Genomic DNA, 24,492 nt, shown 5'->3' with positions numbered 1-24,492 from the left:
CAGAGAGGCTGAAACCAAAAGTAAAGGTGCTGTAAGACTGGGGGAAATAAGGATGATTCCAAGGGCACTGCACTGGAATGACATGGGGCCCTCGTAGAACAGTGATCAACATTATTATTGGGTCCGCCTAATATTATATTCATTCATAGGACCAAAGATTTCTGGAGGCATTCCTGACCAAAAGGTTTATTAGCTTATTATTAGCTAATTATTAGCATTATTAGCATGTCAGTACAGTACCCTAGTCAAGAAAGTACAATTGAAATGGAGCAAACAGATGGAATATTGGCATGTTGAAGACTGAAAACTGACACCCAACAAATGAGATTCATCTCTCATAAACTAGACAACCCGCTTAGCTGTGTTGATATTGTAAATTTCCCCCCTTTTCTCTGGCCCCGCTCTTCTGTAGTTCTGTGTGGTCCCATTTATTCATGCGGACTCCTGGGTTAGCAGACGGCTAGCATATGCAGATGAAGCCTGACAAAGCCAAAGCAAACAGCTGCACTAGCTCGGGGAGAGCAGGAGTCAAAGTCACTGTGCACTCTATCCCCCGTTATCCACCCAAAGACCAGGCCTCTCTCTCTCTCTCTCTCTCTCTCTCTCTCCCTCTTCCTCTTTCCCTCTCTTTCCCTCTCTCTCTACCTTTCTCTCTCTCTCTCTCTCTTTCTCTCTCCCTCTCTCTCTCTCTCTCTCTCTCTCTGTTCAAAAGCTGCCCAGAGCCCACAGCTGAAACCTCGCTGTCGTCCCCGCCATCCAGAGCTGAGCCCACAGACGCTAACACAACAAATCAGAGCTGAGAGGCCGTCCCTGAGGAGCACTTAGCCACACACACACACACGTCCAGACACACACACAGGCACACAGATACAGAACACACGCACAAATACAGTCTCACACACACACATAGACACACAAGCACAGAGGCCCTGGGTTGAGGCTGGCCGTCGCTGTGGCCGACACGACCCTGACTTTGCAGCTGGTAGGAGAGCGCCGTGTGTGCGGGGAGAGAGGGGGCTGGCTGCCGAGCCTCCCTGGTGGGTTGCGGTGCCATGTGTGGAGGCCAAGAAAAATGACAAGAAGCCCAGAGGTGAAGCAATTAGCGTGGAGCAGGGGGAGCTGGCATGCTGGGGCCTGCCAGCAGTAGCAGGGGGAGCTAGGGATGGGGAAAGGCTGGGAAAGGGTGGGGGTACAGGGGGCTGGAGGGCACAACAAGCGTACAGTGCCCACCCTCCATTCTTGGCACTCATTTTGTGGCTGTTGGCTCCGGTCACCTCGCCCCCATATACAGACACACACATTTGTCAGAGGAGCTGTGGGATTCTTCCCTCATAATGAGCATCCAGAACTGATTGCGCCACCCTGGAAAATTGTTTTGCCCACGCCCACGACGATCTTGATTTATATCTCACCTGACAGGAGCTTCCTCTCTAACTATGACGTGTCTCCATATACGGCCTTTCAGAATTCCCCTATAAAACTAGTCAGATGTAGCAGCACCTATTCGCCTGTCATTTCAATCTTATTAACCACAATGTTAAGGGCTTTTACGTCAGCACTGACTTAATCTGTTATGAAATATTTTTGGTCGATTTCACATACTGAGCGATGCAAATTCGTCATAGGCATAATAAAGCATCAAAAATAAAAGCATATGGAAGGAGCTCTGGCGCGGTGGTAGCTCCTGGTGTTGGGCCACGCACCAATGCACCCTGGGTAAAAAGCGTGGACCCATAGAGACGTTACCTACAGCGGCAAGCATGCAGCCTGCAGCGCTAGCATGGGGTTGGTGTCGGGTGTTGTGAGTGAGGAATGGGGGTGTGGGGTGTGTAAGGTGTGGACATCGTGACTGCAGCCACGAGGCGCACGTGCCTGACCTCTGACCCCCGAGAGTCCCAACATCCCCCATAAGAGGAGCGGAGAAGCGAAGCGCAGATGCCAGTCTCATTGCAAGACAAGAAAAGAAAAGGTGGATGAAGGAGAGTGAGAAAAGAAACAGACACACTATGTCAAGCAGCAAAGCAGTGGGTGGTGAAGAGGAGGAGGACAGAAGGAGGAGGAGGAGGAGGAGAGGAGAGTACAGGACATGGAGGGTGAGAGGTCAGAGAGAGAGAGAGAAGAGTGCTGTCAGTTACCTACCTCCTAGCATAGAAGAAGGAGGGAGACAGCCAATCACACAACAGAAAGGATGAGGCACAGAGGGGCACAGAGGATAAGGAAAAGAAGAAGGAACACGTAAACAACAACAACAACAATGACAACAACAACGACAACAAAGCATGCCAAGCAAGAAAAACAAACAAGCCAAAAGAGACACAAAGACCAAGACACAAACCACAAGACCTCATGAGAGTACATGTAAGGGAAGGAGAATGTGTGTGTGTGTGTGTGTGTGTGTGTGTGTGTGTGTGTGTGTGTGTGTGTGTGTGTGTGTGTGTGCTTGTGTGTGTGTGCGTGTGTGTGTGTGTGTGTATGTGTGTAGGGGTGGGGGGGGGGGTTGCTACAATTAAAAACACATGTGAGCACACGAACACATGGGCCAGAGTGCAAGTGTGTGTGTTTTGGGAAGAGAGAGGGGGGGTTAAAGGCAAAACACCGGATGTTCATGACCACTGCAGCACATCATTACACAAACACACACACACCAACTAATTGGCCTTGGTATGGAGTGTGTGCCACTCACATGTTGAAAAATCCATCTCTTCCCTCAGCAGCCTTCACTACTGTAAAAAACAGCTCTCAACTTAACTTATTCACTGACGTGTACTTTTTTGAGGGGTTCCCTGAGGTACAGTACACAGAGAGAGAGAGAGAGAGAGAGAGAGAGAGAGAGGAGGAAGAGGAAGCTCGGTCTGTTCTACCCCTCCGTTCCGCTGCTCCGTTCTCACTCACCCAGCTTCAGCAGCCAGCCTTCTCTGTCCGGGTTGAAGAACGTGTGCGTCAGATCGTTGCCGTCGTCCTCTGGGATTTTGAAAGGCTCACTCTTGATACTCTCGTACAGATTCTGGGGACAGACGTGGAGATGATCCAAAGGTGATAGGAGAACAAAAGAACACAGAGAGAGAGAGAGAGAGAGAGAGAGAGAGAGAGAGAGAGAGAGAGAGGAGACAGGGCCACGGACAAGTTGTTAAACAAATATCCTGAGGTAATGTCAAAGACAACAGCAGATGACACTCTCAGCAGATTTTGGGCAACAGCGACAGGGAAAAGTCTGAACACAGTGCATCATAAAAGCTTGATGGTGTTTTAAGCCCCCAACGTCGTTGTCCAGGTAGCGCTGCCTTAAAGACAATGTTGAGGGGCTTAAAACACCAAGAAACATCATAAAGTGGCTACTCTCAAAACCCTACTGACACTGGCTGTCCTTTAATTGACTTTGCTGGCATTGGACTGTGCTGTTGACCCATAGTATTCACCCCATAATGGTAAATAGTGTACTATCAGCTTTAACTGAAGCACTGAGTGAGTCATCTGAGACATTTCTTCAAAAGTTTCTCCAACAGATCAGCTTCAGGCCTTTTCAACTTGAGGCACTTCAGACTAATTAGGCACTTCCTGAGCTGAGGGAGTTCATTTCAGAGAAGGCAGGAGCTGAGGCATGATGTTCACACAGCTTCATGCTGTGCATGTGGGGGCAAAAATGTGTGTGTGTGTGTGTTTATGTCAAAGTGTGTATGTCAAAGTGTGTGCATGTGTGTGTGTGTGTGTGTGTTTGCGTGTGTGTGTGTGTGTGTGTTTGCGTGTGTGTGTGTGTGTGTGTGTGTGTGTGTGTGTGTGTGTGTGTGTGTGTGTGTGTGTGTGTGTGTGTGTGCGCGTGTGCGCGTGTGCATGTTTGTGTGTGTGTGTGTGTACACATGCATATCTCACCCTGAGCAGCTCCTCGGGCAGGTCTCCGCCCTCGTTGATGCCACGGTTCATGGAGATGAAGCGCTCGACAGGCGGCTTGTCCCTCACGTTGGGGTTGTGCAGGCTGGTGTTGAGCATGATGATGGCAAAGGACAGCACATAGCACGTGTCTGTGGGACAAAGGGAACATTCCCTTTCACATTCCCCATTCACATGACATTCCATTTTGCTTCTTATTTATTTATCCTTTTTCTTTCCCTTCTCTGTGGGAGATGAACAGCTGCATGCACCCCCAAACGCAGCGCCACATGCACCATCCCATAACATGTACTGCATTGTGCTTTCCCTCACAAATCCTTCTCCTTTTCTTTTTTACTGATTAATGTTCACAAGCCAAATCTCTACATTGGGAAAAAAAGAGTCTGAGCATTGACCTTGAACCAAGTTAAGGTCAAAAGAAATGATTGAAATATCATTTATGTCTGAGTCCTTAATTGAATCTTGAAATACCAGAATTCCAGTCCAATTTATCCACAGAAATAAAACACAGCACTGACATTCCAATTCCTTAAACAAAGCTCTGTGTCTGATTCGGAGGTAATTCTAGTCTGATGCAACGACGACGTCCTGATTGTGACAGTCCAGTGATGGGCAGGATGTCAAGGCCTTTCATAATATTTCCCGAGCTGGGCCTGATTAAATTAGAGCTGGAGGGGCCTGGCAGACACAGAGGAGGGCGGCCGCTTCCGAGAGGCTCCCACGCAAGGCGAGTCACTCGCGTGTAAACAGAATCACAACACTGCGCTCATCCAAGTTCATGTGTACTAGCAACAACAAATTAAATAGGTCTCTTCCCTTCAGCCAAACAAATGCATACGCATGCACTCACTCACACACACACACACACACACATGCAAATGCACACGCACACGCACACGCACACGCACACACACACACACACACACAGCTCACTTGATCGAGTAGTCGTGCCCCTGTAGACACACACACACACACACACACACACACAAGTGAAATCATTATCGCGGCCCTGGCCTTGTGTCTGAACACAGTGGGAGTCTTTACCCCCCTCCAGGCCCATTTGAGTGGTTTGTCTCAGTGGGATATGTGTGGCTGTGTGTGTGTGTGTGTGTGTGTGTATGTGTGTGTGTGTGTGTGTGTGTGTGTGTGTGTGTGTGTCACAGTGTGCATTAGCGTGCATGTTTCTGTGCACGCTGATGTGTGTGTGTGTGTGTGTGTGTGTGTGTGTGTGTGTGTGTGTGTGTGTGTGTGTGGACTGAGCACCACCAGACACACGAGGAGAGCGCTTCATCCGCGTCCCGTCCAGTGGCAGCACGTGCCGGGCTCCCGTCCAGTTGGGTGCGGTGCCCAGCGCTATTGATCGCTTGATCATTATGATCAATCTCATTACTGCAGCAGCAGCAGCAGTAGCAGCTCAGCCACGTGGCCATCACAAGAGGGGAAAGCGTATTATCAGCGTATGGTCAGCAGTCCAGTGGCGGCCAGCCTGCTGCAGTGGGAGGGAGTTAAGCACTACATCTGAGGCTCTCACTCTCCATCACACACACAGCAAACATTTGGGTGAACTGTGGGTAATGACCGCGCTGGTCATTTCTGAGCATATTCAGACGAGGGCCTTTTGTGTACAGAGGGAAGCAAGATGAAAGGACGTGAGAAATGCATTACAGCCACAGAACTATGCCACTCCAGACCAGACGACATTCATTCAGGATACTTTTGGCTGAATTAATTATGGTTTTCATAGAGGACAGGATACATCAGTCTTTGTCCCACAAAGGCTGTCAGAAAACAATAGCAGACACAGGCACAGTACAGAAACAGCCCTTAAATTCGACCCTTTCCTGAGTTGCTCTACATAGCATGGCTTGCTAAGACCAAAAAAGATACGACAGAGTAGAGACTAGAAAGAGAGAGAGAGAATGTATCAATGTGGAGGATGTTGGCTTTCTTCCAGTGACTCACCTGTGGACTGGAAGACTCCGGGGTTGCATTGGCAGTATCGGGAGGCGAAGGCTTCCATCATGCGGTCGATCTTCTGGGCCTCGCCTGGAAGTCGAAAGCTCCAGAGAAACTGCCTGCATTGGAGCAGAGAAGGAAAGAGAGACTGAGGAGCCGCCTGAGGCTGTAGCAGCAGTATTAAAAGAGTCCTAAATCATCAGATACAAGACAAAGTGTGACTTTAGCGTCTCTGGAAGACTTGCAGGATTGGCTCTCCAAATTCAATTTCTATGGAAATAGTGCTGGAGCCCAGTTAGGAAAGGCTAGGGATTTACTACTCCCGTTTTTTAATACAAGTCTCTCGGATAACTCTAATGGAAATTCCTGGTCTGTGCTGGGTTTTTTTTTTCTCCCTCAAGTGTCAGGAAATGCTTACCTTAACGCCTGCACCAGGTTGAGGTCTGCAAACTCATGGAGCTCCACGAAAGCCTGCAGGACTTTGATATTGAAATCGTCCCTGAGGACACAGACAGACAGACAGCTCATCAATATGCTACACTAACTACAAATGCACTCTTGAGCACCATCCACAACCATTACAGAGTGTAGGAGTGTTAGAGAGCTTCAATGGGGCCTAGATGAGGACGATGAGGACCCCTTACTAGTGGCCTTCCCAAACCACCCCATAAACATACCAGAGGAAGTAGGCTACAAGAGGCAGCGTCCAGGATGTTGTTACATGAGTTATGTGGCACGAGAGAGAGGGGGAGGGGAAAAAAAACTAGCCTGGTTGTTGTGACAGTCTCTTCCCTACGCGGTGGTCTATTTACTTCAGAGAGATAAGAAACACATGTTCCCCAAGCCTGTCCACTTTTTTCATCGCCCATTTCATGCTCAGTAAATCCAGACAATCGATTTCCTGTGGGCCTTTTTTTTTTTTTTTGCTTGTGCCACAGCCTCAGCGAGGAACGTGAAACAGACCCGACTGTCGGCCGGAGGCTGAGAGGGAGGGAGGGAAGAGGCCCGCTGACTGGTTGGCTTACCGCTCTCCCAAGTAGTCCCCGATGACCGTTTTGTTGAGGCCCTCGCCCTTGTACAGGAACTGAGCGATGTCCTCGGGAGTGTGCTGCAGCAGGTCATTCTCCAGGAGAAACTGGATGCCCTGAAAAGTCGCACAGCCCACAGGTTTATAGAACAGTGCCAAGTCCATATTCTAAACACAATACAAGTTATGGCATTTTCACTATTGAAATCTAGTCAAAATAACATTGAACATTCAACATCACCATGGCCTTAACTAGACAAGGAATGAGTTATCATCAATATAGACTATAAACATAGAACATAAAAGGCTTAATTCTCAGTGTTTCATGAGGGTTCATGTTGTCAACGTGCCTTCTTGGGATCCATGTTGAATTTTTTCCGCCCCATGGCGATCTGTTTATTTCTCTGCGTTGTTTTGCTGTAATGGGACAAATGGGTGGAAAAACACAGCAAAGAGTCAGAGAGATGCCTTCCCAAAACAAAGTGTAACTAAACAATACCAGCCACGCTTATCCATCACTTAAACGGCACAACATGCACTGAGGCACCGCAACAGGTCTGCCAGCTCATCTCAAAGCTATCTAATTAGCATGACTAGCAAACCTACTGCTAACCTAATGCTCCAGTACACAGTACAGATGTATGTTAAAGGAGCTGACAGCCTCACAGCCTCTGAAGCTCATTCGGTAGCGGGAGAAGCACATATTCACTCATTAGGCACGGGGTAAAAAGAAGGAGGCCTTGGAGACAAGCTGCACCACTTGAGCTATGTTTGCACAACATTGCTCACTGCCATTGCATCACAAAGGGGCCTGTTGCAGCTCGGGATTTGGAGAGCTTCAGGACCCTCAGGATGTCAAGGAAGCCAACAGAATACTGTACATTCCAACAACGGTTGGGGCGAATTTTGAACTTCAAAAAGCTCAGAGAATAATAAAACAAAAATCTGGTCAATTTCTCCCAGCCACTGAGACATATTGTTCAGTGCAAGACATTAAATTGTCATTCTGCTGAAAAGGTTGCATCACTAAAAAAACTGTTTTGGGTGTGTCCTGTTTCGGACACCTCCTCACAGAGCATTTGTTCTGGCTCTTTTCTCTGAAACCGATACTTCACTTATACACTAGTATCCACCCACTCAAACACACAAAGGTTGGCAGCAGGTGTGTGTGTGTGTGTAGGGGGGGGGTGCTCTGGGATTACAGGGCTAACTGGTAACAAAAGAGCTGCTTACCAAAGACCTTCCCAGCATCCCGTGCAGTGTGAACAGCAGCAGGTCAGAGACAAAACAGAGGATGATGGAATGACAGGGACTCACCTGTCGCCTACGCAGGTCAGCTGCTCAATCTCCGTCATCACCTCCGCGATTTCAAACTTCAGCCGCTGACGAGAGAACACAAAACATAATTCCCTCTCAGAGGACGGAAAGGCTTGTGGGAGATCTATTTACGTGACTTAAGGCCTGTCAGTTTGGGCCTTATTTTCATAGGCTGTGATATTGATATTTCACTCATTTATCATAGTTGATGTGACTGCATGGGCCTACTTTTAATAAGGTTCAGGAATCAACCAAAAACCTCATCAGCTAAAAGCTGTGATTTATTTATGACCATATAATGTTTCATATCCTTTTCAGATTTGCATTCAGTATAACTGGGTTACCATGTATATCAATGGTGGGGAGTATTGGTCCTGTACAAATCAAGGGGACTGGGCTGGCAAAGACACGGAGGGAAAAGAACAGTGTGCGTTCCGTCTCACCTCAATGTCGTCCAACAGTTCTTTCTTCCGTCTCCGTATGTTTGACAACTCATCCCTCTCGTCTAAGGACAGGTCCTCTGGTACTGCGAGAGAAAAAGAAGCAAAAAAAAAACAACAACTATTTTTACACAGGCTGAATCCTCACTTGAATCTCTGACCTCGCATTCCAGCGAAAAAAAAAAATTAAAAAAGACATTCCTGCAAGTAAATCTGAATCAACAAATCCATGATCTATTGCGCTGGCCTCTGCTCCAGTTTTCCAGAGTCTGTGACCTATTTCACTGGAAGGTAAGAGATTTCATGCCAATAGAAAGGAGGGAGCCTTCATTATTAAATCACAACAGCTCTGAATCCCCAGGCAGGCACAGACCCAAAAAATGAGCATCTGGTAAAATGAAGCATTGTCCTATCCTATTTGTTAGGCTGAGAGAGGCTTCCTTCTTGCACTGCTATAATTAGCAAGCCAATGCTACAATTGTCTGAGCCCCAATCATTTTTGTGGAGTAGGATATTGCAGCAATACATGCTTTATGTAACCCATATTAAAAAAGACTCACACACACATGCATACACACAGACACAGACACACACACACACATAACGCACACACACACACACACACACACACACACACACACACACACACACACACACAAACACCAAACACCCAGTGCCTGTGCACATAATATACCCACATGCATACAAATGTACAGTACACACGTAAAGGCAGACAGACAGACACACACAAAGTCAAAGTTCCGTCACCACCGCTCCTCTTTCCTGACTCCTCTCAAGTCATGTTTAATTCATTAGAACCTCCTCAGCCTCAATGATATCAAATTACCCGGCGTTTTGGCTGGACCATGTGCTTGAAAACACACAGCGGGGGATTGTCATCGAGCTCTGTGCTTCGACAATTGGAGACATTATTCCCTCCCCATCTCTGTCTTTTTCGACATCTGAATTCTGAAGACAGTGTGTGTGTGAGAGTGTCTGTGTGCATTGAGAGTGTGTGTTTGTGTGTGAGTGAGTGAGTGGGCAGGCACTCTGCTTTGCGCATTAAGTGTAGGTTGCCTGCGGGGGTAGCACTTGACAATCGTAGCTTTATACTCGCTGCTGGGAAAGACTCAGCAAGCTTCGCAAGCATCCACGGCTGGTCATTTCGATTTGATATATTCATTTATTTATTCATTTGTGATTTATTCAGTTCAGTTTAACTGACAGACATTTACAGGAGTTTTATAAACAGTAATGCACCTCTCTGTGTTGATGCTTCTTTGAATCTCAGCTGACAAGTAATGCATTTCTCCCTCCCTCCTTCCCCGAACCAATACAGCTGTCCTGCAGATATTAATATTGATCGAGGAGGGGGTGGTCAAAAATGAATTGCGAAGCAGCTTAGCGAGATGATTCGGCCGGGATTCTCTTTCCTGATCCGTGGACGTGGGAAGCTGGCAGCAGTGGTGGATGAGAGGCCCAATCATGATGTGGCTCCTGTGTGAAAGTGACCCACTTCCTCTCAGACTCGGGCTGTACACCAGGGCAGAGTTGTAGTACTGGAACACGTGGAGGTGTGTGAGCTGCAGGCTGCAGGCTGACACTATCTGTCAGGCAGACTTTGTAGCACCATAAGAAGACACTGTGTGTGTGTGTGTGTGTGTGTGTGTGTGTGTGTGTGTGTGTGTGTGTGTGTGTGTGTGCATGGGTTTGTGTGTGTGTGTGTGTCTATGTGTGTCTGTGTGTGTTAGGTGAGTCTGGCGTGACAGTCAGGGAGAATTAGGAATTGGAGGCTTATGATAGACACAGTTTGATGACCTTGACACAATCACATCACATGATTTCTGGGTTCCAAATCAACCTCCAGATAACGACTCAAAGGACAACTCTCACAGTGCAGCCTCAAAAAAACCAAACCCAAATCTGTCATCAAGCCTCTATCTGTGTGGCAGTAGAGGCAGAGTACCTATCTGTGAAGCAACTCTGCAGGAAATGTTCATGAACTCAACCCGATCACCCATCCTCTGAGCTTCTGATGAAATGCTTGCTGCAACACTGTAACCTCTCAGGTTGCTCTCTTTCACTGCATCTGCCTGCGTTGGATAAAGCATCAACAGGTGCCACCGCACAGGGATGCTCCTTCATCAGTAGGATTGGGGGTTTTGCAGGCAGTCCCTCGCTCCCCTGCAGATCATATGCTGCTGGGCCGCATACCGCCAGCGCCGTTCCCTTAACCCCACACGTGACAGAATGACACATTATCATGCCAAGCCAGCTGTGATAACCGGCAGCACGCAAGAAGCATGCCTTAGTGCGCCGCGATCTGATACCCTCTGGCAGGAAGAATTTCCAATACGCTCTAAATCTCCCGGCTGGACGCGCCGGGCTCTTATCCACGTCTTGTGACTGCTAGGCTGCTTAGGGGGTGTGGGTAGGGGGTAGGGCGGGTGGGGTTGGGTGGGGTGGTGAGGGTGGATGATGAAGGTGGTGGGATGGGGCTTGCGTAAGGCAGCAGCCCAAGCCCTCTCTACAGCTCATTTCTGATGCGGAGCATGGCCGCCTTGCCTGAATCCCTCACCCTGTCCTTCCAGGAGCAGACAGAAGCCTGAGACGGGAGACAGAAGCCATAAATAAAACAGGCAGATATTGGCAGACTGCTGATTCAAGCCGTGGCCAGGTCAGAAATAGGGGGGCCTGCAGATGCATACTAATTCTACACTCACTCACTTAGTTCCAGCAATGAATCAGTGCACCTCAGTTCAACTCATGCTTCAGTTTCAAAGGTTTCAGGTCACTGCATAGAAACACAGGAGGGGTGGGGGATACACCAGAGCTCGACTTCCTGGTTTTGAGAGAAACTTGCCTTCTCGACAATGAGAGAGGATGTCTGCGCTCACCAGAGCGGCTCCTTGTCCTCCCGGGTAACAATGGCAACCACACGAAAACAACAGGCTGGGCTCCGCCACCACCGACCTCAGTCCCCTTCAAAGCCAGAGCGCTTACACAAGCAACATCATCAGAATCTATCAGCACTCCCTCATAAAAGGGCACACACACACACACACACACACATACACACACACCACATACATTACACACACACACACACTAACATCAAAGCTCTTTTACATCTTTTACATACCCTGGCTCAATCTCCATGGCCTCATCTCTCTGACTCGTATGCTGGACATGTCAGCGTTCCTGACCACAGATCTGTGTGTGTGGTCCCCAATGGCTGACCACCTTCACACGGCAAGGTGTGAAGAAGACTGACAACTGGTTGCTCTTTTAACTTTTAATTGTTTGCTATTTTCCATCGACAGTTCTTCCACATTCCAGCCTACTGTCACACACACATCTTCCTCCTAGAGACCAACCTGGCAGGTTCAACAGGCCTCTAAGTCTCACTATCACTTTGCTTCTCTGCTCTGCCCTTCCTCTCGAGCTCTTTCAATTTGCAGCTCTAAATAGAGAGGGGCCGTGTAAGTGCAATGAATCCCAGGAATAACCCGTGAAAAAAGGCTGTCTCATTTTTTTCTCCCTGTCTTGTTAAATGCTCTGAGGGAAAGCAGGGCCCGTTTTCCTCCGCGCCTTGGCTGTGAATGTAAAGCAGTATGGTTTAGCCTGTGCTGCTACAATGCTGTTAAGAGACTAGGGCATGATTGTGTTTCTGGCCAAGTGCTAGGGAACAAAGGCAAGAGAACAGCAGCCCGGTATCCTGCTGTTAACCATATACATTGCATTTATCACCACACAACATTGCCTAGCTTGGCTCTGTCCAATAACTCGTAGTGATGGACTTAAGAATGAGAAGCTCTGGCCCTTTCAACAAAGGCGTTTAAATGTTTCCACTGGAATCTAACCAGCTTTGTGTATTCTGCGGTGAGCTCTGCACCACATCCGGTGGCACAGGAGATAAGCCCGTAGAAGCACCTATGTTTTAATATACTTGTTTAAAAGGTAACAGTGGCTGCTATCCACGAAATGACTCCCCTGGGCCTGCTCCACTTTCACTAGGCTAACGTAGCCATAGCATTGGGGCAGCATTGGCTGCGTGATTATGGGGCGTGTTTCAAATGAAACAGGAAAGAAAATGCCTCTGCACACAATTGGATCGACCTAATCAATCAGAACCAATCACTATTTTCTGTTTGTTTTTTTAAAGTTATTCCTCTGTCAATATGTTGTACTACAGACGCAACAGCAAAATCAACTGAAGAGAACTCAGGTCACGTGAATGACAAGACGTTGCTTATTCTTTCACACAAACATACGGGTATTTGTGGGCGTTTGAGGGTGTTTTTGGGAGGTAACCAAGTACGCCATGCTTTTGGAGGTGCAAACAAATGCTACATTGCCATTGATCACATAGTAAGGAGCTGGCTAGATTCAAGTTGGCATCCAGTCTACACTTTCACATGAGGGAACCTGAATTAAAGAGGCATTGCTCACCACGTAACCAGTGTGTTTCATAAGTTATTACGTCACGGCTGTACATTCTTTTTTGACTTATCCCCTCAAATCGGAACTGTAAAGGGTGAATGATAATCCTTTAAGACCATTTCACACCATTAATGGCAAACTCCTTAGTTAGTCTGGCACTCATCTGAAGGCGGAGTCAGCTCACACTAAGGTTGCCAAACCATGGACAGTTAGAGTTCATACTGGAGAGGGAGAAGAAGTGCTTCTTTAATGGGCCTCTTCAAATTTATGTAGCTCTCCTGCAGAACACATAACACACGATATACACAACATTATGAGGAGTGTGTGCAAATCTCATTTTAAACACAACACCAGGTCTTTAAAAGACATTAGAGTTTTCAATTAATGTACTTTGAATGAAGTGCCATTTAAAAAAACAAAAAACAGTAGCTTCCATAAAAAAATATGGAGGATTATTCTCTTGTGGGAGACCTGCAAAAGCCATTAGTCTGGAGAAGTCATCTGGCTTGAAAGGCCGTAATACAGCACCTTTTCTTTTGAACTAATATTTTGAACATAAACGAAATGGCTGCAAAAGGATCCACATGGAAACTTCTGTGCAGACAGCAGACGGATGGAGACTTCAGACTGTGAATGACATCTGCTTTTTGATGTGTGGGAGAAAACACACTAATTCAACCTATATCCATATACCTGCACCTTCCTGGACTAGTGTGGAGTTAGAAGGGGAAAAAAGGTTTTGCAAACACACAGAGGTTACTTGCCACTCCAAAAGTGTAACACTTAATACCCACTTTCGCCACAGTAAAAAAAAAAAATCTGCCCTTGAGTGGGGGGACAGGCACAAAAGGGTCATTCATGCCCAAGCTGTTTGAGCTTTCTCCTCCATGTCTGGAACCTAAATCCAAAGCTTCCTTCCGCTTCCTGATGGCGATGAAAAAAAAAACATTCTAATTGCTCTATTTTTGGCCCATTGACTGTCATGCTCTTTCGACAAATTAGATTAGAAGCTTTTGGCACAGGGGCTTGTTGTTCTTCATCTCCACTTGATTAACGAGTTAGGCGCTTCATTTCCACTTCTCCGCTCCTTATCGTATAGTCCTCCTTGACCTTCAGAGCTTCAAAGCCAAAGCCAAAGCTTAGTTAGTGAACAAGCTGCTTCAGATGTGCGATGGGGAGGCTGTGTAATATAAAAGTGGCGCACAAGGTCTTTTCCACTGAATCCTGAGAAAAAATAAACTTTAAGCTTTTGTAACTTAACTGTCAGCATGGCTATACTTCATTCTGCAGTCGCAAGTCGCAAGCATTAAACTATGTAAAAATCAGGACTGTGTTAGGACGTAGACTGAGAAACTCGACTATAAAAGGACAGGCTTGTAGCACATCAAAAGGATGCAAACAGCCTTGACCCTCATGGCCAAACCTGGGATCACAGTGTTGAGATGCGGAGGGGGCTCCGTCGGCCTGGAAACAAGAATGAGACACAACAAAGGGGTCGAGTCTGGTCAGTTGGGAGTGGGGGACTTTGAAGAACTCAGGGTTGGGACAGTTAACAAGGTCCCTCGGATTGCACGGTGAGAGGCCCGGGCGGACGCTCTTCTCCTCTCTTCGCCCCTCGGCCTCTCCGTGAGTCACTCAGGAAATGAGCGCAGGGCTCTCATTCCAGGCCGTCTGATACAGAGGCATGCAGAGGGAGAGACAAACAGGCCTTTTGCTTCTCTGACAGGACCTGTTTATATTGGCTCCCACCGGCCAGACACCACATCTGGAAATGAGTAGAGAGAGGAGAGGAGGGGCGGGGGGGGGGGGGGTGTGAGGGTGGAGGTGGGCGGAGGTGGGGGGTTTGAAGGGACTGCAGTGCTAACCCCATACTCTCCAGTGTCTGCAAAAGAGCGCATGCAGAGGAGAGATGTGTGTGAGGGAGGAGAGAGAGAGAGAGAGAGAGAGAGAGAGAGAGAGAGAGAGAGAGAGAGAGAGAGAGAGAGAGAAAGGGAGGGAGGGAGAGAGAGAGACAAGGAAAGAGGAGAAGGACTGGGATTGCTTTTATTGCGGATCAAATGTGACGTGGGTGGAGAAGGTCCGACTTCCTGTGGTCTTTGGCTCTTTGGTGCTTTCACAAGCTGTTCTTTGTCTTCTGGAAGCCTCTGGACCATGCTCTGGCACCGCTCGTGACGTCTCCAATGAAATCTCCATCTGAGGTTGGAGCTGTGCGGTGCTATCCTGTTATCATTAAGCCCTTCTGAGCAGCAGTCCTCATCATATAAGCCTACACATACACCGTACTGTCAGTCGCTCTGGATAAAAGGATAAAAGTACATGCTACATCATGTAAAATGTCAGTGGAAATGAGTCCATCTGGAACAGCTTGAAATGGGCTCTACGGTCAAACATAATAGTGGAAATGGGAGCAAAAAAGATTGTTTGTATGGTTACTGGTACATCTTATAGTCACTGTATCTCACAGCTGTTTGACGTCGTCACCTGGGGACTCTCACCTGCCAGTAAGTTCATGGCACATTTCCCAACAGTGTAGAATTCCCAACTCTGTCTGTTCACCTCAAAGCCACGCCCAGTCTGATGAAACCCTGTGGTGCCGAGGGAAACCCCTCATCTCCAGGAAACATCCTCGGTGAAACAGCTGATCTGAGAACAGGCTCTGAAGCCCTCGCTTGTCTTAAAAGTTAGAACCAAAACAACAGGGCCTGACTCCAGGCTGCTACCTTTGGGCTTTGAGCAGCCAGTCCCTCGATGGCCTTGACATCTTCATTCTAACGTACACACCCTCATTCCAAACAGATGAGCTTACAGCGGGGAGAACACAAAGCATACAGAAGCAAATATCCCCAGCCCCGGCTAGAATGCCAGCGCCCCAACAACACAAGAGCACATCTGCGAAAGCATGAAAACAAAACCTACATAAATTGAAAACAAAATGACAAAATTTAAAAGGGCAGACAGAGAGAAAATAACACTATAACTGCAAGTCATGCGAGGACACTAGTCCTTTGGCACTTGCCCCCCCCCCCCCCCCCCCCCCCAATTTCACTCATGTGGTAAGCCTTTGGTTATAGCCCCTTTGACCAGGCTTCTTATCCTGCTCTATCCAGCTTGATGATGGATTGACTTTTAAGCTGCCAGCCTTGACAAGTCAGCCTTGTAAAAGCACTGATATTAGCAGGGCACAAAGATGACTGACACAAAACATGAAACTCTGAAAACATACTATACACTGCAGATTTGTTCTCTGACAGTGAAATTGACTTGTTGATCTCACTAAGATGCTTATGATAAGAACTGTCTTTTCATCATGTTCCTCTATGTCACACAGAACTACATTCTGGTTAGGATAAATCTATGATGATAATCACTTGTTTCCTTCGAAGAAACACAATCCAAGTGTAGACAAGGAATAAGGACAGGATAGAATTTTGGGATATCACGAGGAGAACTTCCATGTCACAAATTAAACCAAAATTAAACCAGTTTAGCACCTATTGTCAAACTCCAATTGCAGCATCAAAGAACTGTTGACAATACCGTAATCCATCTCAATCAGACACGCATTCCAGGCCTATTATTTAGAATGGACCAGTGCGCAGTGATAAGGCCATTAAGACAAATACGATGTCTCACAGCAGGATCTGTAAACCTGGAAGAGTGCTCTATTTTTACCCATTTTATCTTTACTCCACATCCTCATACTCCAGGGCCCATTGTTGGCCTCAGGATGCTGATTCAGGGCCACCGTGTCTGGGTGCAGACATAAGGTCTGCCTGGGGGAGGTGAGAGGAGGTCAGCCATTAACTCACCACCTCTCAGACCCAGCAGGTCAACTACCTGCAGCGGTTCCACACCACCTCCCACCCACCACCACATATTTCGCCCGGCTGCTCCAGTGTGATCAGTTGCATATGACAGCCGTCTGTCAGGCTCCACTCTGATGTGTCACGCGGTGATGCCGGCACACTCCATGATTTCTTCATCTCCACTCACTGACTGCTGTTTCAACCTTCACTCAATCTGCTCCACCACAATATTTATAGCTTCCAATATTGGTCTTTACACTTCATACTTCATTAGTATCAATTACCGCAAATGAATTACCGCGCTATATCTTTCAACGTCGTATTGTTGATTCATTAGACCACATTAAGAAATGATGATAAATTATAACACTAAAAGCAATATTTATTGCAATGGCGTGTATGCAGTTTTACTAGTGTAGGCTTATTCCTGCAGCTGGAGTTTGGGGGGGGGGGGGGGGCGTTAGAGACTCAGACACTGAGCCCACGCGTTGATTTTTCCCTGTGGAGAGTGACAGCCAGCCAGCGCTGAGCCCCTGACCCCTAATCCGGTCTCTGTCACCCAGCCCTGCTCTGCTCTCAGCACTGCTCTGCGCTGCCTTCCTGAGCTGAGTCGAGCCGGCCTGTGTGTTTCAGAGGAGCCGCCCTGGCTCCCAGCTGCAGGCCGTCGCAAATCCCCCACAACCCAACCCTCAGACCTCAGATTAACCAACATCTCATCCCCACTGACGGAATGCAGGGAAATGAGACACACACACACACACACACACTCGCAGACACACATACGTACACACACACACACACGGTGTGATTAACCAACTCGGCTGGAATGGGAGGAATACATGACACATATGCACTCATTCACACACACACACATACAGTCCGATTAAGCACCATCTCCATCAGAAATGAGGAAACATAAGCTACACACAGCTGTGCACAGATCTCTACCAACTAACCTACTTTGGGACCACACTATATACAATGTGTGACTCACTCCGGCATCCTCTTTTCCTTCCCTGCTGTGCCCTTACACATAAACACACACACACACACACACACACACACATAAAACACACATGTGCACATCAGCTCACACAAACGCAGGTCTGTCTGTCTGTCTGTTTATGCGAGTCCTGTGCGGCTGTTATACACAGAGAAAGCCCACCCGGCAGACTGTGCTGCCGAGTGTTGCTGTGCTCCAGCAGACAAACCTGCAGCCCTATAAATATGCGTCTCCACCCCAAGTCGAGGATAAGTGAAGTGTCGGGGTGACTCGGCGTATCAAGCACATATCAATAAATAACACGGCGAGAGGGAGCGAAGAAATGAATTTTTCAATGATGCCGCTTCCTGAGGCACGGAGCATTTAGTGAGAGAAATTTGGGTGAGATGGAGTGGAGGGGTGAGGATGGGTGGATGGGTGGGGAAGAGGGTGGCTTGGCAGCTGGGTAGCTATCTGACATGGAGGATCTAAACAATTCAAGCAGCAAGGCTGATGGCTGATGTAGTCAAGGGCAAAGTCTGGAGCTTAGCTCAGGCTGTTTGACTGAAGAGAGGATATCAGAATGTGGAAGTCAGCTTCGCTTTAGAACACCACAGAAAGCAGGTACTCAGGACTTGACAAAGGGGTTTTCAAATGCATACCGTCATGCAATTCACTGACCTCTGGGGGATGGTCATTTAATCTTGTGCTTTATCGAGCGCAATCTTATTATATCTCGGTGGCAGTTGGCCCCTAATTCAGAAGTCCCTCTTGAGTATGAATAACCCAGATATGCAAAAATAGCACCGGTGGATTCATAAAAGGAAATTGGCCAAGGAGCCTGTTCTGCATATCAGTCATCACCATGTGCTACCACCAGTAGTAGCTCTTTACAACCAAACCTCTTTGACCAACACATGTAGCCATGACTACATTTATATGGAGCAAAAATAGAGTTTATTCATTCAGCAGACATTTTCCCCAACAAGACATCAGTATCAGTAGAGACATAATTTTCATCACGTCGTATCCTCCTTGGGTGCTGAATCCATGATCTTGATGCTTTTAACACCTCACCGTACTGCCATAAAAATCCATCAAAGCACATTTTCTCTTCTAGAAAGATAAGGAATCCCAGACTACTTTCTTACTACTTTTTTACATGTGGGGGAGTCCCTGCCTCCATCTTATAGGTATTCCTATTGGTCAGAGCCGCCCCCTCAGCTTCGGCTTGACCCAAGGGGCTGGGTCTGGTGCTGATGAGCCCTTTCCCCATGCAGTTATGCTAGCAAGCAAACATACAGAAAACATATATACTATACAAAGTTTACAAGATAACACATATATCAAGAATAAACGTCAATCAAAGCATTAGGCTAGTTTACATGAGACTGCTAAATATATTATATAGTCCACATCCTGCTAACTATGTGTCAATTACAATTAATAGAGCAGTGACAACTGACAGTGGTTCTTTAAATGTTAAATAACCATGTTTTCTAAATATAATATAAAAAGGCTAACTAAATGAGCAGATGTCTCTCCTAATGCCAAACGACACATGGCCAGCGTGAGGCATAATCAAAGAACAAAGGCAACAGTAAGGAAGCAACCTTGCCCTGGAGTCCTGCTCAGTCATCGTAACAGCATCCTGCTGACTGAGCCTATTCCTTTTATAGCCCTGTCTCACAACACTCACAAAAGTACAGTACCGGACATAAAAAGGCCATTTTTTATATGTCTGTGTGACTTTCTTGATGCGCATTACAAACAGGCACATGTTTAGTCTGCCTCATTGGCTTGGTTGGAGATCTGAAAAGAAATATTGACTTGCAAGAAAATGTTGGGTTTCATCCAGCACCACTGTTGGCAACAGTGCCTTTAACAGAGCTATACAATTGAACAGATACATATACTTACGAGACCCCCACCCAAATTCCAAGCCTATTACTAATAATAAACATAGCAGTCCTGCATGCCTTGGCAATGCACGACAATATGAATTTGAATGGCATTGATTGATTATTAGTTCGGACTGGAGACCCACACACTTGACTGAGTCCAGCAGATGAGCTGACCTAGCATGCACAGGCAGTCAGGCACGAGTCCAGGTCCAGCTCACACAACACTACAGTATTGACCAGGCTGTTCCTACCACGCCACTGCTTGGGTGACCCTGCGGCAATCAGATACAGTAGATAACATTCCTGGTGAGTTGGTATTGAATGACTATCCCATGCTGGTGTGTAACAAAACTGGAGACACTAGCATTTCATTAATCACATTAAATGGACATGAGTCATATTTTTTTTTTATTCAAACAGTATTGGGTATATTAAGCATTACTGGTAACAATAATGTATTAAAACCAATGTATGAAGATGATACTTTCTTCCCACTAAACAGAACCAACTCAGCATCTCCCATGTGCCAATACTACTGAGCGGATATCTGCATGCCACCAGATGAACATTAATATCATTAATATTTAAAATGGACAACCATGATGACACAACACCTGCTTGTATTTGCAAACACTGCGAGTGAGAATTGGCCTGCATGTATTTTGTTCAGGAGTGACAGGCTTATCCTCTGGTGGCCTAATCACGAGAAAAAGTAAATTATTTTTTGTTTGCCAGGAGGTTGATTCTCTCCCATTTCAGCCTAATAGAAGGTTTACTATAGGCTAAGAGCAGATCGCAGATTGTTCTACCTCTTCTTTTCTTTGGGTTTGTCTGGACTTAAACATCACCACACGACCACCTTCCAAGTGAGTGAGTGTGTGGAGATTTAAATGATTGGCTTTCCTGTAGAACAAATAGTGTGGTCTGTGGCAGACCCACAGGCCATCAGTACACATGTGGTGAATTTGTTAGCATAAGTGGTTCTAAGCCACAGCAAAAGGAGGTCGCACTCGAGTGGGCCGACGCCAGGAATATGCATGATTTTTTTTACAGCGCTATATCTTTCAGCGCATACAGCCAGAGAATGTGAACCGACTAGCAGCGACAACCAGCTGCACAAGTCTGCTGAAATAATAATTGCTGCTCCCCTGTACATGAGCTTATTTGCTTCTGTCTTTTTAATGGAAAAATAGGACAGCGGTGATTTGAGAAAATCTAGTGTAATAACACTACACAAACACAATGTTCCAGTCTGATGGTTCAGAATCAACTCAATTTGTCAGATACTTTCCTCTTCAATAATCCACAACACTAGGTCGTTTCTGTGTTCCTAAGGATTGATGTAATAGAAAATATCAAGCCGGTTTCAGATGTCTAGTTTTAAACCAATAACGGAGAAGACTACAGAGAAGTGTGGGACGTTGTACAGTACAAAACACAAAACGGACTCATCCTCATCCCCCCCACCCCCCTTTAAAAGTGGCTGCTGGAGAGCTCAGGAAGTGCCCCCACCACCACCATTAATTGCTGGGCCTCTGCAGGGGGTGGTCGGCAGCGTAAGACCCAGGAGGTCTCAGACGAGATCTCAGCCAGGGCAACCTCTCCCTCCAGTGCCTGTCTGATCCCCCCCAACTGATGGGCGGCTGCCATCAACCCAGGTCCACCCAGGTGACACCCCCCAAAGGTGCCTAATAATGTGGGATTACTTAGGACATGACCCCCCCCACCCCACCCTCACTCAACCCATACGCTGCTGAGGATGGACCCAATCCACAGTGCTTATCTCTACTATGCAATTTGTGTGAATAATAAAGTCTGGGACTTGGCTTTGTTATTAGAAAATGCATTAAATCAAGTACTGCATATAAAAGTGACAGTTTGGTGGTATGAGTATGAATACGTCTTCTGTCCCTTAGGTTGCCTCTTGTCCACTCTCATGGAGACAGTGGGGAAACACTTAACTGCAGTCTTTAGGTCACTTCTGACATTTAGCTTGCGATCGCTCGCAGGCCAGCTCGAGAAAGGGCCTGGTCCTGGCAGAGCCGTTAAAAAGCTGAAAGGACCCGCAGCTGGGTTTCTTTTCAGCTCCCATTACCGGTCCATATGCCCGTCAGTGCTGACATTTCCACGCGCTTACACACAGACACTTGGGCGGCACAAAGAGGCCACTGTGTCCTGCAGCCGAACAAAAACACACAGCTCAACTGTCCACTAGAGGCCAGACAGATCGTGGCACATGCTTCAAAAGCGAAATTCTCAAGACAAATGACTCGCCACCTACAAAACCCACATCAACGTTATCCGAGGAGAGAGCCTGGAGAACATCACAGAGGTGGCAAAGAGGTTCCACTGGCATCTATGCTCAGAACATCAAACATTTGCTCTATAGTTTGCTTTCATAAAATGTTCAGAGATGGCAGTTTGTTATAGGAGCCATTTAAGAATACTCTATATTTTGTCAGCCTGGTTATGTTTCCTAAAAACATTTTCTCATCCAAATAGCACCCAAGCAGCATTTTTAACAGCACCAAATGGAACAACTTGGAATTTCTTAGCAGGGAAATAAACCCCTTTTGTTCTTTCATAGAGAGTGGAACTTCAATCACTTGGGGCCCCTGCCAGCTAATTCCACTGTGTCAAATAACACTTCTCAGTCTCAAAACACTTTTCCTGCTGACAATAACAGGCGACATCTTACACACTTCCCCACAGGACCTGTTGAGCACTAAAAGCTGAGTGATTAAAAGCTCTTGGTGTCCAGTGCAAAAGTGTGTTCATGACAGAGCTCTCTAGAGAGATGATTTCTCTCTATGCTTTGCTGAAATGTAGGTCATATTGTACGCCTGCCTTCAGACACCTCTGCTTCCACAGACGGCATCCTAGTGTTATCCTTTAAAAAACTTGCTATTACTTTCTCAGTGAGTGTTCCCTCATAGTCAAGTGCAGTAGCCAACAACAGCTGATTATAGCAGACCAGTCCAGAGTCAATGTGCCTTCTCTTCTGGACCAGAACATGTCTGTATTTTGTCACAGGATAAAATACAATTTATACACATTTAATAGCATGGCTTCTCCAAAGAAGGACTGGAAAAAACTTAAGGGGTGGAGATTTGGATCTGGGAGTGTAGGTAATACACTGTATACATGAAATGCAGAACACCATAAACAGTACTTAACTCCTGCAGATGGGAACAGGGAAGACATACAGTAGTGGAAGTCACACTTCTCCAGTACGTGTTCAGACGTGACATTAACCATGACTGCATATTAACCCACCACTATAAAACCAGAAACTGTCAAAACAAAAATAGGGTGGCCTATGTGTAGCCTAGTGCGTGCACAGCCCAGCTTATAAAAAGAACATTCTGCCGACATGACATGCCATCTGTATCAGTTTATATGATTCTCTATTTCTGGATCGAGATAAACATGCAGACATGTGTCATACTACAGGTTCCATTCATGCCGTTGCCGTTGGTACAGTACTGGGTACCAACATCTCCCACAGTTGAAATGACTTGCAAACCTACCGTGGTTATCCTCGTCTGTGGTTGTCATTATAACTCAGAGGTGAAAACGAGTGGAAATGGTCCTGAAACAATATGTGGGTTCGTGTCGCGAAGTCTTCTCAAATGTATCCAATGTGTTGCACTGTCGAATACAACTGCTTGGCTAAACGTCGGCTAAGGAACGCTTGCTTGTCATGGACAGACACGTCATGATTTGTGAGTAGCTAATTCTGGCATAAATTCATCGAAGCCACCGTATGGCTTTTTGTTGTTATTTCCTGCGTCGACGAAGAAGGGTTCAGGCTGAAGTCAGTGGACGCTTCAATTAGGCAGCCGCTCCAGATAGCCTACCATCCAGCTGGTGATGCGTCCCCTTCATCACACTCACATCTGTGCTCCACGGCTCTCTCTCACATCCTCTCTACGTCATCCCGGTCCGGCCCGCCCTTACCGCGACAGCCACTAGCGAGCTACCTTCACGTGACTGATGAAAGGTGCATTGTATTGAAATATGGCATGGGATTACGGTAAAATCCCATAGATACTGTAACGTATATCAACATGCTAAACCGACAGAGGGGTACAGTCTGCATCTTGCAAGTTACAAATCCCTCTTTACATTCCTCAAATAATTTATTTCAACATAGCGCATTGGCTACTTGCAAAACGAGACCCATAACGGTTCGAGAGCAGACACAATTATGTTAATGTAAAATCTATATAAGCCCATCAAGTCGGAAAAGGCAACATTTTTTGCAATGTGATGCAACTATTCAGTTCGTTTGAAATATTTAAGTCCAAGTACTTTCTATGCGTAAAGTCAAGAATGCGCAGTCGGATGGCCGCGAGGCGCACAGACGATGCCTGTGTTCCAACACACGGATTCAATTATAGCTAGCATTCCTGATTTTTGGAAGTGGAGAGGCTCCGTTTTCATTTGCCTGAGAGTCGAAAGATGAGAATAATTTGATACAAATTCTTTGTTTACTCGAGGATAATGCATTCACATGATTTAATATTTAATTTTTTTATCACCCTTTGAATGACATGTTTTCATGGTCAAGTTATTAATGCAAACAGTTATAGTGTGCACATCCCACCTTCTGGCAGGTGCAGGACAAAAGAAAACTAAAAAAATATAATGTCCGCAACACTGCTTTTGACTCCCAATTATTTAATGCAACGTTTCGACCCTGCTGGGTCTTCTTCAGGCAAATGGTGAA

At 46.6% G+C, this 24,492-nt stretch overlaps 1 protein-coding gene across 3 annotated transcripts in view; it reads right to left on the bottom strand.

The window, feature by feature from the left end:
- Positions 1–23,667, bottom strand: part of cyth3b (cytohesin 3b) — a 28,579-nt gene extending 4,912 nt beyond the window's left edge. Inside the window, exons 1-10 of one of the 3 annotated variants that reach the window (XM_042084814.1) lie at positions 11,768–11,940; positions 8,629–8,711; positions 8,186–8,250; positions 7,219–7,285; positions 6,867–6,985; positions 6,266–6,340; positions 6,002–6,007; positions 5,848–5,960; positions 3,868–4,016; positions 2,893–3,004 (exon numbers count right to left, since the gene is read on the bottom strand). In XM_042084814.1, the coding sequence (XP_041940748.1) occupies positions 2,893–3,004; positions 3,868–4,016; positions 5,848–5,960; positions 6,002–6,007; positions 6,266–6,340; positions 6,867–6,985; positions 7,219–7,285; positions 8,186–8,250; positions 8,629–8,711; positions 11,768–11,816 (838 nt within the window). In that variant the 5' untranslated portion in view covers positions 11,817–11,940. Of the gene's footprint in view, positions 1–2,892; positions 3,005–3,867; positions 4,017–5,847; positions 5,961–6,001; positions 6,008–6,259; positions 6,341–6,866; positions 6,986–7,218; positions 7,286–8,185; positions 8,251–8,628; positions 8,712–11,767; positions 11,941–23,290 lie in introns of those variants that run through there. The other 2 variants (XM_042084815.1, XM_042084813.1) reach the window with 2 other exon arrangements.
- Between the last annotated feature and the right edge of the window lie 825 nt (positions 23,668–24,492).

This window comes from Alosa sapidissima, chromosome 3 (assembly GCF_018492685.1).
Source record: "Alosa sapidissima isolate fAloSap1 chromosome 3, fAloSap1.pri, whole genome shotgun sequence".
Classification (NCBI taxonomy): Eukaryota; Metazoa; Chordata; class Actinopteri; order Clupeiformes; family Clupeidae; genus Alosa; species Alosa sapidissima.
This window is presented reverse-complemented; position numbering and strand designations above follow the sequence as displayed.